Here is a 16,100-nt window from a genome sequence, read left to right as displayed (position 1 = left end):
ACGAGTGATGGCGCGTTTTTCTCACTAAATGCGCGAACCGCGTACGATACTTACTGGCACCCCCACCAGGTCCAGTTGTCATAAATTTACTCCATGGGAGTTATGCGCTTCCCTAACCGCTGCTCTTGAAGTACATGCGGTACTTTAGAGGACAAGCTGTCAGTAGAGAAAGTGCTGGCGGAGCGATTTTCCTGGCACTCTTTCACTCTCAGCGTGAGTTGAAGGCCCCCAGGCATAGGCGCGTAAGGACTTTAACCCGGTGCGATGGAATATTACAGACGGTTTAAAACCTGTTATCCTGTTTTTTTTTTTCTCATACAGTGGCTGACCATCCTTACTCTATATTTTTTAGACTTTAGTGTTATAATTCTGTATCAACTTTTAATGACGCGGCGTGCAAAGGAGCGACGTATGGAGCGCGTTCGTTCCACATTACAATTGCGAGAAGAGAAGTTAGAACGAGATCGTCGTCTGAGCTCTCGACCATCGTGGATACAGCTTCTGGCAGCTCTTGACGGTCCCTTCGCCAGCAGCACTAGTAGCAGTCTACACGTGTCTAACAGTGCTAACTTCAAGCATCAGCCATCGATCGTGGACGAACTTCAGTGGAAGAGCTTGCAAGTACCCATCGCAGCTTCAGGAGGATTTCAACTACCCATAAAGCTTGATGCACAAAAGGGAGAACTACATTACTCGTTCTCCACAAAAGATTATGACGTCAACTTCGGGGTGCAGATGATCGACGCGTACGGGAGTCCGATTGAATTGCTAGGCACACAGCGCTATGAAAGTCAAAAACAGCAGGTAAAAGGAAAGCTTAGTCTCACGGGCCCCGGACTTTTGCTTCTTTTGTGGGACAACTCTTTCTCGTGGGTGAATGCCAAACGGCTTGCATACCACGTGGAACTGAAGCAGGAAGCGCTGCCTGTTTCTGACGATGAGAAGACGCAGCTGGCACTCAAAGCACGATTTGAACGCGAGCAGAAGTTTGTACACACTGAGGGCGAGTACAATTTTCTGGAGACGCAGCTGCAGACGGAAGCACAGACAATTGACCTTCTTCATCATCAGATTGAGGAATTACACTTGCAGTTAAAAAAACATGAAGAGTGTAGAGAAATATTCATAAATGAGAAGAAAAAAGTCAAGAATTCTCTTGAAGACCTCTACTGGGAGTTACGAGGTACGCAAGAGAATACGAGATGTTTTTTATGTAACTTACGAGTTGTCGGATCTGTTTGACAGCACTGAGTTGGAGATGTCTTGACCAAGCAACGCTGCATCTTATTATGAGTTTCCTAACAGATCAAGATTTGACCGCGTGGTACGATTTTAGGCGCCGAAGGCGTTAATGATGCTGACCGTTACCCTTTATCTAAATTGTTGTTGCTTCAATGTAGGATGCTGACAAGCAAAAAGTGGTATGAGCGAGGACACGTATATCATACTGAGCTTCAAGAGAGTGCAGAAAGTTGAGAACAATGTGATTGCTGCTCGGGATCAGTCACATTGCAAATCCTTTTCTCGCTGCAGTCTTGCGCAAGGTGCAAAGGTATCAAAATTTATCGACTTGGCTCTCAAGCTGCTCGATAGCCTTCAAAATTTTGCCAATTTTTTTCAAATAGATTCCTATTGTTTTTGTTAAAATTTTTAGCCAACAAGCAAAACATCAATGCTAGAACAAAGAATTGACCTAGCGGCGTCCAAAATCCGTGATACCATCATTGACAGCAAACCCGTGCTTGGTCTACTTGCAAGGTCGAGGTTCTTCGTTTAATTCTAGTATTTCATTTATTCCCTGATTTGTAGACCTAACCCGACAAGTTTAATTTATTCTGGAATAATTGATATTAAACGGAAGATCGTTTGTTAGCAAGTGAAAAAGTGCCGTATATCGTGGAATACTGACACCTAACTTTCTGGAGATGTTAATTCTTTATCGATTGCATTCGCACATTTCTCTAACTTTTGAAGGCGTTTACTCATTCGTTGCATCTTCTCGTTCAAGTCCGTCAACACTTTCATTTCACTTGCCTGTTGATCGTCAACCATTTTGCTGCTTTTCTGCTCGTGAATCGAAAAATGCTCCCAATACTTCGTGCGATGTCTTGTCTTGATCGCATTGTTTCTTAAATGTTCATTACTTCCACCATTTGCTTGTTCTCTGTCAGATTCAAAAACAGTCGAAACGGAGGGTGACACTTTGAGCAGCGCTGCTGCATGGTTCATTGCGTCATGATCGGTAGACGCGGTGGCTTTGTCCAAATTGTCATAATGAGCCACCAGTATATATTTTCTCTCCTTCGGATTACACATAGCACTCTCATTCTCCGCACCATTAAGGTCGACCCAGATGGGATATCTGCCTGCAATGCTCACTGGAAGGGGGCATTCGCTTATATTTTCGCTTTGGCTTGGCTCACATTTGCTTACACGGCACTGAACCGCAACATTTTTTTGAGTTTTTTTAACGTTGACCGGCACGTCAATGCGTACTGCTTCACGGCCGTCCCTTAAATCATCTTCCGGATCAGTCGTATCTTCTTTCTTATCCACTAGATCACGAATTTGGCTTTCTGCACAAGTTACCAACATTTTGGTTTCCAGGCAGCCATTAGTTTGCGTACTTTTGGCCCTTAACCAAGCTGCATCTGACTTTAAATCGGCTTCAGAAGTTCTAGAATTTGGTGCGTATGCTTTTGCACTTCGTTCTCGCTTTTGATAAACAAATTGTTTTCTTTTCGGAGAAATACTCCATTGTTGCGCGTTATTACCCAACAGCCTAAGACTCCTACAGTCTGTCTCGTAATCCAGGCGTAAAGGGGACACACGATTTTTTGCCAAATTTCCTTTGCTTCGCTGACGACATCTTGGAGTGGGTCTACAACGATCTTTTCCAGCCTTTTCAAAAGCGCTACCGCCATTATTGGCGGCGCAATCTCCATCTATCAACCCATCGCTTGTTTTTGCAGTGGCTGCCTCTCGCATGTAGTCACGTTTTTCTTGACAGAGTTGGAAAAGCTTGAGAGTTTTTCGAATGGATGTATGGTGTTCGAAAGATTTATGGAATATATCAGACACAGTTAATAAATCTTTTTGTCGACCCAAATTGCAGACTTGACGAGGTATCTTTGCAACCACCCGAGTGTCTTTTGAGTAAGCAGTAGCTACATTGGAAAGTTCACGGTTTTCACTTATCCCTTGTCTCCGTCTCACGTCGTTTTGTCGAGCTTTTGTTTTAGCTTGATCATCCTGCACTTTGTCGTTGGGGCATGACGAAACAAGATGTCTGACAGCAATTTCTGTATGGATGTCGGTCTTTTCATGCTTATTCATGTTTAGGACTCAAAATTGGCTCAGTCAATGAAAACAGCTTTTAAGCAATGCGCTTGTATTCTGAGTTGATTTTATTGTCTTAAGGCTAGTACCGACATGAGCTAATGAAGAGAAATTTTATGCTAATTGCGTCGGTCTTGCCAAATACACAAAGAAAAGCGGCCGGTTCCACAGATGCGTTAGCAGTCTTCTCTCACGTGTATTCTACTGAAAAAATGTCGAAGACATGACTGCAATCTCCCTGTAATAATAATGTTGACGGAAGGTTTTATTCGCGCAGTCAGGTTGCACCGAAAACATCTTGGAGCTGATAGACGGATTACTGGCGCCTCCATTGATTCTGTCAGCGAATATTAATCGCTTCTTCTGTCAATGCAATCGATAGGGTGTTCCAACCACAACAGCTATTCTTAGCGATTGCTATGCACTCGAAGCATCGCGCATCGCCAAGATCCGCAATTCTGATTTGACCAGATATAGCAATGATCAGCTTAAAACTCGTTATAGCTGTAATTAAGTGCTGCCATAACGTTTGCAAAAAGCATCAGAAGACTCCCTGAGAAATTCACACGCCATCCAAAAACTTGATTTGTCAAGGCAAGACGTTCCTTGCCTAGTTGTCAATACGTTGGAGAAGACTTGAGTAAGCTTCCGGAATATCGAACCTCATTCTTCCATTACTTCGTTATGAATAGGACCAATGTATTAGAGAAGCACGTGTCAAGTGGAAAAATATATGAAGCGCCCATAACAAAAAGCTTACACAGTTGCAGCGGATGTCCAACATCAAAGATCACTTTTCAACTGCAACGAGCCCACTTGTCCATTATTTTAACCTCATAAAGTCAAAGCAGTATCCCATCACAGCTGAGCTGACAAAGATACAATACTAACATTCAACCACAGCTTGTTTATCTATCGCCGGTCCCTCCACCTTCCTCCACTTGAATTGACCTAGTGTCTCGAAACTTTCGCGTATATATACAAGATCCCTATTTAAACCACATGCGCTCATCAGCAATCTGCTTATTCAGATTTGGCAATTGTCAATATGTCATTTCTCCAGTTTGCAATATACACAATAAACACTACTGCACCTTTCCATTTAAATGGATGAAGACAATATTTGTTCCCGCTAAACGTAATATATGAGTGCAAGATGCACGTAACCCCTCACAAAATCTTTTCGATTTATCGACTACATCAAATGTTCTCCATATTTCAACACCAAAGCATTATTCACTTGCTGAAGTACACACTGGCTCAATATAATCTTCTCATCTCCATAGTTTTTGTTGGCGCGCCACAAACACACCTTTTGACCCATTTGTCATGTGTCTTTTCGCATTCAAATTTATGTTTTGATTATATACCAAACTCTTGGCATTTTAAAAAGGCAAAAAAATTATGGCGGGATCTGACAGCTCGGAGGAAGACGAGCCCATGGCGGTGCCTCAAGAGGTCCCTGCGCCTCCTGTATGACATGGCTCAAAGAATTCTTAATACTTGATCGTTCAGTGCTAAAAGTGCCCATGTATTTGATCTGTAGAAAGCGTGGATGGACGAAGACGCCGATGAAGAGGAAGAAGATGCCGACCTGAGTCAATTACAACGTCAGCGCACGCCTAAGTTTAAGCGCTGTCTGGCAGCTGTTGGAAACGACCAGTGGAATACTGATGCCTGGATTGCACTAATGAATGAGGTGCAACTTTTGCCTATTGTAGAGGCGCGCGAGCACTATGAGGCTTTTTTAATGCAGTTTCCTACCTCGGGAAGATGGTGGAAATTCTACGCTGAACACGAGCTGCGAGAGAAACATTATGAACGTGTACAGGAGATTATCAAGAAATCTCTAATGCAGCTGCGTTGTCCGAACGTGGATCTATGGCGCTTTTATTTAGACTTCACCAAAGTCGTGAAGCTGGACGTGGCCGTAGACTCGAAAGACTCAATAGCAATCAATACGGCCCGACAGCTTATGGTGGACGCTTTTGAGCTGGCTATCGAACGAGTGGGAGGTGCGATTGATGCGGCTCCCATCTGGCAGATGTACTTAAACTTTGTACAGGAAGAACAAGACCCACAAACCTTTCTAAATGTAAGAAAGCTCTATCATCGCATGATTGTGCAGCCGCTTTATAGTATGGAAAATTTTTGGAGAGACTATGAAAAGTTTGAAAGGGCTATTCCAAACAATGAGGCCTTAGCACAGAATTTTTTTAAAGTTTTTAGACCAAAGTTTGATGCAGCACGAGCAGTGCTAAGAGATCGCAAAAAATTGTTCGATCAGGTCAATACAAACATGCTGGCGGTGCCTTCGACGCGTTCAAGACTTGACACGACGGATATGACCAGATGGCAGAGCATTCTTGCATTCGAAATGAGTAACCCGGAACGGCTGGATGCTTTGCGTCTCAAGGCTCGTATGCGCTACACGCTTGAAATTTTTGTTGGCGTTAAGCGACATTACCCAGAAGCATGGTACCAGTATGCTTGGTACGAGAACCAAGCAAGCGATTTTGAGGCTGCAACCAGTGTCTTTGAACGCGCAATCGAAGCTATTCCTGACTCGAGCTATTTGCACTTTGCTTATGCTGACCATCACGAACTTTGCGGAGACATACCAGCTGCAAAGTGTATTTATGAAAAATTAATAAAGGAACATGTGTCAGCACTTGCTTACGTCACCTACCAACGATTTGCTCGCCGTGCGTATGGCGCGAAAGGACTGGCTGAGGCTCGCGCAATTTTCAAGAGAGCACGCAAAGATGACCGGGACGGTGCTTGCACATACCACGTATTCGCTGCTTCAGGTACGCGAATGATTTTGTGTATGTAGTTTTCGCAAAAGCATGTTGATATATCGACTTTTTACTAGCGCTACTGGAATTTTACAGCGACAACTCTGAAGGTGGAAAGGACATTGCTCTTAAAATATTTGAGTTGGGTCTTAAAAAGTGTATTCAAGAACCTGCATACGTTCTGTGCTATCTTGACTTTCTTGGCCATTTAAACGATGACAAAAGTACGATATTAGTTTATTTTGTTAGTCGTTGACCTGAACCGTGACTATTGTACAGATATGCGTTCCTTGTTTGAGAAGGTGCTATCAGTCATGCCTTCGGAGGTATCGCGTCCAATTTGGGATCGATATGTTGAATTCGAACACACGATGGTTGCTAGCGGTGGGGATCTTGCCACTGTGGCAAAAGTGGAAGCTCGACGGGCAATGACGTTCCCAGATAAACCATTTGTAGAAATGAAAGGATTGCTCAGCATTGTTCACCGATATTCATTTTTGGATATGCGCCCACCGACTAATTGTGATCAGAGTTTTCTCGACATGTATCGCATCTCTTCTCGTAGCGAATCTTTAGGAATCTTTGATGATAATGATGGCGAGGATGGAGAAGGAATGAGCAGCGCAGGCCCTGAAGGTGGCTTTACTTTTAGCTCGGGAAGGTGCATAAGATAGACATTTGTCGCCTTCGTGTCTTGCGAATCATAATAGTTTTGGTGCCGCGTGTTTTGTTAGCAGGCAAATTCCTGGCCCTCCGCTGCCTGATTTTCTAAAAGACTTTGCAGCGATGTTACCTTTGAGCTTGCCTTGGAATGGACCGATAGCCGATGTGGAGCACATTTATCGTGCCATGCTGCTCGTCGATTTTCCTCCACGTTCGCACGTCGAGCAGATGGCCCAACAACAACAGCAGCAGATGCAGCAACAGCTAGCGCTACAGCATCAACAACAGCTTCAGCAACAAGCCGCTGAGGCGGAAAGGAACAACAATCTCGTCGACGATGACGGCGCCTCTGGAGTTGTAAGCAAGAGACCGACTCACGACATCTTTCGTTCACGTCAGAAGCAGAAATTGTCGAAGCTTGGATAATTTTACTCAGAACGAGAAGAACATTAGTGCAAATTCAAAGTTGTCAATGGCTTGGCTTTGCTAGTCCTTTTCTGTTTTTGAAGTTAACGACAATCGCTGGAAATCCCAGCTCCTCGTTATCGTGAAGTTCTGCAACAGACCTCGACATTACCGATGTGTTAAACAGAGCATCGTTCTGTTTGAGGGTGCCAGATTTTACAGCAAATGTACCATCTTCTTCTTCAGACAGCGAGTCCTCTTCATAGTAAATTGACTCTTCATCTTCCTCAAGATCGGTTTCATCGTTGTCATTGTCATTTGACAGAGCGATTCGCCAATCTTTTAAAAGCGTGGTTGTAAGCTCATTTGTCTGAAGCGTTCGGCATGCCGAGATGAGTTTGTCATCGCTTAACATCACATTTCGATATTCGAAGTTTCTTCTAACACTTTCAGCATCTTTCCATTCGTTTTTTGCTGTTTCCAGCACGATATTGTTTACTGTACTAATGATTTATCATCATAATCACAGCAAAAAACCATATCAGTGATGTCAAAACCTTAAACTTATACATCACAGTTCTGTCTACCTTTGGTCGTGCAAAAAATCTTGAAACTCTCGGATACCGTGAGAAAGGATTGGAAGCAATCTTGCTTCGTTTTTTGAGATTGATCGGCGCGTATTGTATTTCTTTCCGTAAGCTTTCTCTAATAAATCGTTGGACCGCCCCCCCTTTCGTCGACTGGATCGATCATACTGCATTTTTAGCACAACACGTTCCTGAAAAGTAGATGACACCATCTCCATCGCTGCCGCAATCGCATCTGCCGCACCAAATAAAACGCCCAAATGCTTCAGTGCACCGGTATTGTCGGCCACACTTTGCTCGATGCGCCAGGCAACACATTTTGTAATTATCAACTTCACGCTCCGCGTCACAAAAGTTGCTCCTCGTATTACCAGCAAATTCGTCTTAACCGGTAAATTGAATCCACAAGCCTCAGCCTGCGCAAACACGCGTAAAGTGGTTTCAAAGACGTGCATCGCTTGGCAGTAATCTGAGAATGGATTGTATTCAGCGTCAGCACAACCATTTGTATTTGGCTTTTTCGGCCCTGCTCGATACAACGAAGCAATGGCACAAAGTAGAACTGCCTCGATAAAGTATGGCAATGACTCGTTCGTCAGGCTTTTCAAGACAAGATGCTCTCCATCAACAACACTGGGCTCCGGCTGACTGCGATTATCTTCGTTATCCCCATCAGATTCCACATCATTATCGTCGAATCTTGCTACATGCGTCTTGAAAGTTTTATGATACCGCTGCGGAACTGCGGCATCAATGAGAAGACGCATTTCTCCAAGATATTGTGCCAATAAGGCAGATCCGATGGATGCCGATGTCGAGTATGCCCACGATCCGACCAGAAGGTATGGAATATGGCTCCACTTCATAGAAGAACATCGGTACTTTGCCAACGCGCACATATGTCCATTGCTCGGTTGCACGACAGCATTTGATAAAGTCCTCAAGGGAAGCCCGTGATACAAATTTCCTGTACCTATGTCAATTTGGTCTGGAGTAGAGTGTGTCGGAAACGTTTGGTGCAGCAAACTCAGACAGAGTTGACCGACCAGATATTGCTTCCTTGTATTGAGTACAAGAGAGGCTAAAGCATCTAGAACGAGGCATGCAAGCGTTGGATTCTGATAAACATTAAATTATAAGTCAGCGCGAAGTAGAAGCGCCAGTTTACCGGTGTCATAGACGTGAATCACTAAGAGTAAACTTACCGTCAATTCAAGACTCTGCCGCGCCAAAAACCGAAAGAATATCTCATTTGATCCGTGCGAGTTTTCCAAATACGAAAGGTCATCATTGGGGCACGACCCAGCAGCGAGAAGCTCCATCATTCTCAGTGCCCAGCCTGAGTCTCCTACTTCAGTGGCCAAACGGCATTTTTCCAAAATAACGATGAATATTTCGATAATACATGCCAGGCAGGACGCCACAACTTTTCTTTGTTCAACATCTCTAACTGCTAATTCTGTCGTGCCGACCTCATAATCTTCGTCTATATCGCTTTCTACTTGATCAAATTCGTCATTGCCAAATGCACGGCTTAACTTTATCGCGCGGTCACAAAGCCACAATACAGTTTGACGCCCTTCACTCCTAGTGACAAGAAATCGCTGATTTCTTGTCACACTCGATAAAACGTTGCACTCACCAAACCCCGAGCACGTCACGTCATCAGACTGTAAGTGTCGGCTGAATATGAGCAGTAAATCCAGCTCGAAAGCCAACGATAAAGACAAATCAAGGGATTTCTTGAAAAGTCCCTCAACAAAGAAGCAAATCACGCGAAAATCAAGCCCGAATAACGAGGCTCTCGGAAGCTCTCCTTGCACTCGACGAAGCTGTCCGTTGAGCAATTGCTCTGTTATGGAGCTTTCCAGCAACAGCCATTCTAACTCATGTTTTTGCGTGTCAACATGTCGGGAATCGTCAAAACGATCTAAGCGTCTCAGAATGTTGCGCCTGTGAGCTCCTAGTATCTGCTCCAGTTGTATACGTTGCTCCAAGCACACAAGCAATTTTGTGACCATGCGTGAATACTGCCCAGTGCACTCGCTGTTCCGCGTTGATTTGGCGATTATTGAGTTGTATAAGTCAGCAGCAAAATTTGTCGACGCTACTGCTATGTCTAAACCACAGACAAGATTCCAGATGACATCATTCATCGCTGTGGGCTCTACAGACTCTGACAGTTGATCTTTCAGCGCATATGTAAAAGATGTAGGCAAAACGAGCGCAGCACCCGCAATTTCGGTCTTTTCAGCTGGAGATGCAAAGTCTAGATAGCAATAAAACAGTTCTCGAAGAAGGCAAATCTTGACCAAATATTCTTGCTCCGTCAGTCTCTTCAATGTATAACGTTCGCGAGAGTCCATGGCTCCAAATGCGGGCGAAGGAACTCCGAATCGCATCTTCCGCACAAACTCAATGACATCCAATACCAAAGTGCTCCTCTCGTCTTGGTCGATAAGATTTGTAGCTTTACCTTCATATGCTATGACGTAGTCACTATCGTCTTTTGGTCGCCGAATTAGCTGGCCGCGTGGTCTCCAGATCAAACCTTTCTTCCGAAAAACCTGAGATATCGCCGAGGTCAGCAGTGCTCGATCTTTTTCCAAGGAGGATGCATTAGTAGCCCCTTTTAATTCTTCTCGTACAAATCTTAACACGTAAAGTAGCGTCTCGTCTCGATTTGCGCATGTTAAAAGCCGCAGCATCCAAGTCGCCAGCAAATTACGATCTCGCGATTCCACTACAACTTGATTTTTCAGCAGGTGCCCTGTTAAAAAGACCGCCATAAGCTGCTTTGTCTCAGATGCAATGGATCGAGTTCGACCACTTTGAAAACGGCTTGCGAGTTGATCGTTGGTCATACCCGGAATTCGAGATACGAGCTGCTTTTGTATGGTTATCATGAGTAAAGAATATATACCGCGTTCTTTCTTCGTCAGCAGTGCTACAGTCGAACAGAGAAGGTCCAGGATATGTGAAGGGTATTTCCCACTTGCTTCTACTTCGATGGCAGTTGAAACAACTCCATGCAAATGATCAAGAAACAAGTGAGAAGATGATGCCAGAACACTTGCATTCCTTCGAGCTAGGTCATGAAACCCTAACGCAATCACTTCAGCAACATTCCAGCACAAGACACCACGCGAGTGCTGCACAGAATCAGCACTACCAAACAGCAGCAATTTCATTGGCTGACTGGCAATCGTCAGTAGAAGAATTAACGCCTGCAATACCGGTGCCAAATTCGTAAAATTTAGCGGAATACAGAAGGTCGATAAACAACTTGCTCACCTCGTTCTGAACCGTACTTCGGCTCTCGATAAGAGCAATTAAAGAATGAACGGCAATAGCAATCAAACTCAAAGCCAAAGTAGAGCGGGTAGACGCATGAAAACATACAGCAAGAAGGCAACTGCAAAAGCGGATAAAAGACGGGAGAAGGGTTGCCCACTCTGGATTCACCAGCATTGTAGTAGCTTGACGCATCGTTCGACTGTGCAATCGACCGCTTTGAGTGACTAAAATTGTTGACTTTACAGCCAACTACATCACAATCATACTGCGTGTATCAGCATCGGTCAGAGCCGAGATTAATCTAGAAGTGCGCCTTACCTCATTTTCTGCAGACTTTCCCATGACAAATGTCAGGAAAACAACATCAAATACCGTTAAAGGGTCTGCGTGTCGAATCAGACGGAGCAGTGCAGTGAGCGCAACTGATCCAGCAGTTGCATGGCGTCCAATCACCTCCATCGTAAGGCTTAACGTTCCGGAGTGAATGCGATTACATTCAGATCGAAGTCGCGCAAGTGCCTTTAAAGCAGATGACTTAGTAATCATGGACAATAAACTTTGCACCACCGCGGGTATATCTTCTTCGACCGCTGCATCGAGCAGCGACTGAGTAGCGTCCACCACGGTGGTCTTCTCACTATAATCCAATGGCATTTCCGCCAACGACCCGAGCACAGGAACCAGCAGCGATCGATCTGTCGCTAGCAGCCCTAAATACGCCTGTAGCACAAGTTGCACGCAGTCTTTCGACTGAAACGTCAGCTAAACAACATCAAATCAAAGTTACATTAGGCCCCAATCTGATGGTCTGCTTGCTATCAACCAACACCAAACCTTTGGCAAATTATGAATTAACAACACACGGTGTTCATAGAATAAAAGCAATGACAAGATCTCCTCTGTAAGCTCGAGCGTAGGCTCCACGTAGTTACTCAACAGTCGCAGCAGCGCGTTCACGTCGTCAGCCGAGTCGTCGGTACCACCGCTGCGAAGTCGCTCGACTACTAATTGTGCCGTCTCTAGGCGCTGATCACTGCTCTCGGTACGCAGCAGTCGCCGACACATCTCCAGTGCCTGCGCTGCCTCTCCATGAACCACCAAATTGCGGTGTGCCATCTTCACTGACGTTTGCATGTTGATTTTGGATTTACAAAAATCTCAAAACAACTGACTTTGTCTATATTTTTATTTTCACATTTTGGTTATTTTTACGCGTCACATGGCTTACTTTGAAGTGCAACGTCTGCCACTTCGCAATCACCACCATGACACAGGAGACGATGTCCGTGGCGTCAAATATTAAGGCGACATTACTTGAGTCACCAACCCCAAGAAAATACCGCAATCGCAAGAAAGGACGACGAAGTGGGTCTTTGGTCGATGAAGACCGCGATGATGACGATGATGATGAGGAGGTGGTGGCAGTAGTATCATCTATAGCTCACAGTAGTAGCGGTGACCTCATCTCACTGTCACTTTCTGCAGCGACGGATGTATCTGAAAGTTTTGACTTGGAAGAGGCCTTAAAAAGCTTGGCTTTAACCCAGACTGCGGATAAGGAAACGGTTATTGTCGACAGTACGGACAAAAAGAACGGATTATTGATGCTGCCAATACATCCATCCAGCGGACGCGTGCCACGGACGCCTCCATCCACACCGGAACCGCCGTTAGTGATTTTTTCGGATAATGAGCAATCGGAGGTAGTACCCATGTCATCTAATGTTTATCATTTACCGTCGATAAAAATTGAGGCGTCTCAAGAGGAACACAGTCATAAAACAGAACTCGTAGCAACTTTGACTGATGTGACAGGGCTTGCTGCTGCATCAAAAGAGTCGAATACGGTCGAATTGGTGGACAGAAATGAACAAGTTTTAGACCATGAGATTTTGCTGAGTGACAGTCTAGCTGGCATGAGTCTTACGAATGAAAGTATGCAAGATTGTAAAACTGTGGAGGCTCAATTCGCGGTCGGAACTACGCTGAAATGTATAGTAAAGGACTTTGCTAGTGAGCAAATGCAATCGCTCACTGGAACTGGAGATGTAGACATTTCTATTTCAGAGTGGGGCTTCCATCCACCATCAGCGACATCAACAGAGTTTGCCCTACCAGCTCATCATTTGATACAAGAACCAGTTGAAGCTGAGTTATCCCCTGTTGAAAATTTGACACAGCCGATGCCAATCTATGATTTGATGGGCTCTTCATCCATATCTGGATTAAATTATGCATCAAATTCTAGTCAGCCAGTGCTTGAGACACTATCGACGACGGATAATTCTTTGGCACCATTTGGAGACAAGATGTTTCACAAATTGTCGCAGTCTCCTTGCCACAACAAAAGAAAGGGCGACATCCGGGAGTCAAAGCTGTACAACAATATAAACACAGCATCGAAGTCATGTACGAAGTCCGTTTTAAAGCCGCGCTCAGCGAAGCGAAAAGGTGACGCCTCCGATGTCAAGCCTCCACCTGCACCTGCATCAGCATTCACGAGTGGAAATCATTTAAAGCGATTGATTTCGCGTACCAAGATCAATGAAAGTCAACCGAAAGCTAAATTCGAGGTAGTTGCTGCACGTTCAGAGCCAGAGCTAACGAAAGACAGTATGATGCACCATACAGCGAAAAGCATTACACGAATTAAAGCAGCTGATGCCCGCAAAACCTTGTTGAAGAGTACTGCCGCGAAAACCAGTTTATCTCGCAAGCCCACGAGGACTAAAATGACGACAAGATTATCTGTACGTGGGGTTGATCCCGTGACGTCTGGTCAAGACGAAAAAATGGTTATCATTGCACAACTGGATCCGATTGCAGCTGAAGAACTATATAACAGCCAGCGAAATGTCAAGCGGCGACTGAATGCAGCAGATGCCGAAGCCGCCAGCAACCGGTTGTATGCGAATGCCATGGAGGCAAAGGCACGTAAAGAGTCTAAGCGTGAAGAATTGCAGGAGATGTACACGTTTGCTCCGCAAGTAAACAAGTATAAGCGACGCATGAACACTGAGGAATCAGAGGACATTAAGAATAACCATTTCAGTCACCTGCACGCTCATGCCAAGAAGTTGATCGAGAAGAAACGCGACCTTCAGCAGCAGCATGAACGGGACGGGTGCACCTTTGTTCCTTCGATTTCTAGACGAGCCAAACAGTTAACTCAGCCAAACAGGGGCTCGCGGTACGAAAACTTATACAAAGACGCCGAAGAAATAAAGCAGAAACGTGAGATGAAGCTTTTGGAGCAGATTAAAACAAATGAAGAACAGTGTCCTTTCAGACCTACAACTGCGATTTCTAGGGCACAAGTAAGGACACGACCCCTTTATGACTCTGAACGCGAAAAATCAAAGCGACTAGCTCGTGAACAGCAAAAAATTGATTCTGAGTTAAGCAATTGCACCTTTAAGCCGCAAGTTCTTTCAGCAAAGCGTTTAAAATCCAGGGCAGAAAATTTATCAACTGCTACAGCAGACACAGCCGCAGTTGCAGACCCATTTAGTCGCCTCTACCAAGGAAGCATTGATCGAACCGAGCGACTTCTTAAGCTTCGTCAAGAACGTGACGAACAAGAAAAGGCGCAAGCTCCGTTTCAGCCGAAAATTTCGGCTAGGTCGCGGACGCTCAAGGTTAAAGCAAAAGAGCCTTTTTATGATCGGCTTTACAACAAAGACTATTACATGCAAGTGGATGCACAACGGGAGCAGCGCCGTCTTTATGGGGAGCAGCAGTTCACGTTTAAGGTAATTTTTTATTGCTATGGTGATTCATTCTGATCAACCTTTCGGTGTAGCCTGATATCATCGCGCCTCCTAAAGAAATTCAAATTAAAATCAATGAACGAGCTAGTTCCGATAAGAGCATCTTTGAGGTTCGTCAAATACAATATTCCTTCATTGTTCGCTTATTGCTAAGCGTGTTTGGTGTGTAGCGTCTGTATGATCAAAAAGATAAGGTGAAGGAGAAAATTGAGATGAGTGAGGAATTGAGGCTTCTGAATGAGCTGGCCGAGTGCACATTTCGACCTCAGATCGGAGTGGATGCTGTCCTGAGCAATAGTGGGCCGACTCCTCCCGTTTGGGAACGACTTTTGAGCTACGACAAATCCCAGGTGATTGAGGAGCGTGAAAAGCTGAAGGAGCAGTTGGAAATGTTGGAATGCACCTTTAAGCCTGAGGTATAGTCGCCTGATACGCTCGTAGGTCTGTCGTCATGCATCCTGAATCAACTGACTAGCAGCAGCAACACGCCGTTGGATCCAACACGACCGACATCTATTACGATACGTTCTAGAAGCGATAGGGTGCCTGCAATTTAAAAAGCAGATTTTACTCTGGAAGGCATCCTCATACATGTCTAGCAACACGTGGCAACTGACTATCGTGCACCCTGGGGCTCAGGGAATTGATTTTTTGCCTTCAACATTACATCATTTATTAGGAGTTCCATTTTTAAGCAACCCAATTATAATTATTGTGCTCGTTTCTCCGTCGACCGGAGGTGGGTGACCTTATGAGCATCAAGGAGTCATGGAGCTTATACATATGTTGTCTATCTAAGCCGTCGCGCAAAAGTGAACGCTCACGAGAAAATACTGAGCCCGAAGTTCTTTTACTACCATTAAGTTTCTGCTCTTCTAAGTCTAATCGCAAAACATTCCTCTTCTAACGTTCCCCAATGGGCCAACGAGCTACTGCGAAAGGCATGATCCTCGCGGCCGGCAAATGCATAATCGATGGGCAGACCAGGTGCTCTCCAGTGAGACGACGGCGAAGAACCGACCCAACACATTTTGTAACTGGGTTACACGTACCCTGGAACGGGTGTGTGTCTCTTGAGATGGGCATGGTGTGACTGCACCCAAACAAGAATTCGGTATGTGGGCCAGGGAGCCAGTAGTTATGCATGTACAGTAAAAACTGTCTAAATTAAACATGTTGGGACTGGGGGACAGTGTTTAATTTAGAGAGGGTTTTAAATAAGGGAGGGTAGCATAATTATC

At 44.8% G+C, this 16,100-nt stretch overlaps 6 protein-coding genes across 6 annotated transcripts in view; 3 read left to right on the top strand and 3 right to left on the bottom strand.

Annotated features, from left to right (window-relative positions):
• Positions 1–384: 384 nt before the first annotated feature.
• PHALS_00126 (fyve and coiled-coil domain-containing protein 1) lies at positions 385–1,476 on the top strand (the record flags this gene model as incomplete). Its single annotated transcript, XM_024728148.1, has 3 exons — positions 385–1,183; positions 1,246–1,324; positions 1,401–1,476. The coding sequence occupies 3 exons, from the start codon at positions 385–387 to the stop codon at positions 1,474–1,476; spliced, it is 954 nt and encodes a 317-aa protein (XP_024572164.1).
• A 435-nt stretch (positions 1,477–1,911) lies between these two features.
• PHALS_00125 (uncharacterized protein) lies at positions 1,912–3,336 on the bottom strand (the record flags this gene model as incomplete). The annotated part of the gene is made up of 1 exon (XM_024728137.1): positions 1,912–3,336. One exon carries the CDS (start codon positions 3,334–3,336, stop codon positions 1,912–1,914), a length of 1,425 nt encoding a protein of 474 aa, XP_024572163.1.
• Positions 3,337–4,743: 1,407 nt separating this feature from the next.
• Positions 4,744–7,226, top strand: PHALS_00124 (cleavage stimulation factor subunit 3-like; the record flags this gene model as incomplete). The annotated part of the gene is made up of 5 exons (XM_024728125.1): positions 4,744–4,812; positions 4,886–6,149; positions 6,215–6,361; positions 6,417–6,798; positions 6,872–7,226. The coding sequence occupies 5 exons, from the start codon at positions 4,744–4,746 to the stop codon at positions 7,224–7,226; spliced, it is 2,217 nt and encodes a 738-aa protein (XP_024572162.1).
• Positions 7,227–7,269: 43 nt separating this feature from the next.
• PHALS_00123 (uncharacterized protein) lies at positions 7,270–12,223 on the bottom strand (the record flags this gene model as incomplete). Its single annotated transcript, XM_024728114.1, has 6 exons — positions 7,270–7,708; positions 7,793–8,910; positions 8,998–11,019; positions 11,087–11,338; positions 11,408–11,851; positions 11,924–12,223. 6 exons carry the CDS (start codon positions 12,221–12,223, stop codon positions 7,270–7,272), a joined length of 4,575 nt encoding a protein of 1,524 aa, XP_024572161.1.
• Positions 12,224–12,354: 131 nt separating this feature from the next.
• PHALS_00122 (uncharacterized protein) lies at positions 12,355–15,281 on the top strand (the record flags this gene model as incomplete). The annotated part of the gene is made up of 3 exons (XM_024728103.1): positions 12,355–14,841; positions 14,892–14,969; positions 15,030–15,281. The coding sequence occupies 3 exons, from the start codon at positions 12,355–12,357 to the stop codon at positions 15,279–15,281; spliced, it is 2,817 nt and encodes a 938-aa protein (XP_024572160.1).
• A 41-nt stretch (positions 15,282–15,322) lies between these two features.
• The window catches only part of PHALS_00121 (dna polymerase type organellar and viral family protein), a gene marked incomplete at both ends in the record, with an annotated part of 3,885 nt that continues 3,107 nt past the window's right edge, over positions 15,323–16,100 (bottom strand). The window contains one exon of the mRNA XM_024728092.1: positions 15,323–15,405. Coding sequence (XP_024572159.1) covers positions 15,323–15,405 — 83 coding nt within the window. The remainder of the gene's footprint in view (positions 15,406–16,100) is intronic.

Source organism: Plasmopara halstedii (assembly GCF_900000015.1).
Source record: "Plasmopara halstedii genome assembly, contig: Scaffold_110, whole genome shotgun sequence".
In the NCBI taxonomy this organism is placed as follows: Eukaryota; Oomycota; class Peronosporomycetes; order Peronosporales; family Peronosporaceae; genus Plasmopara; species Plasmopara halstedii.
The sequence above is the reverse complement of the archived record's forward strand: the minus strand, read 5'-3'. Positions and strand labels throughout refer to the sequence as shown.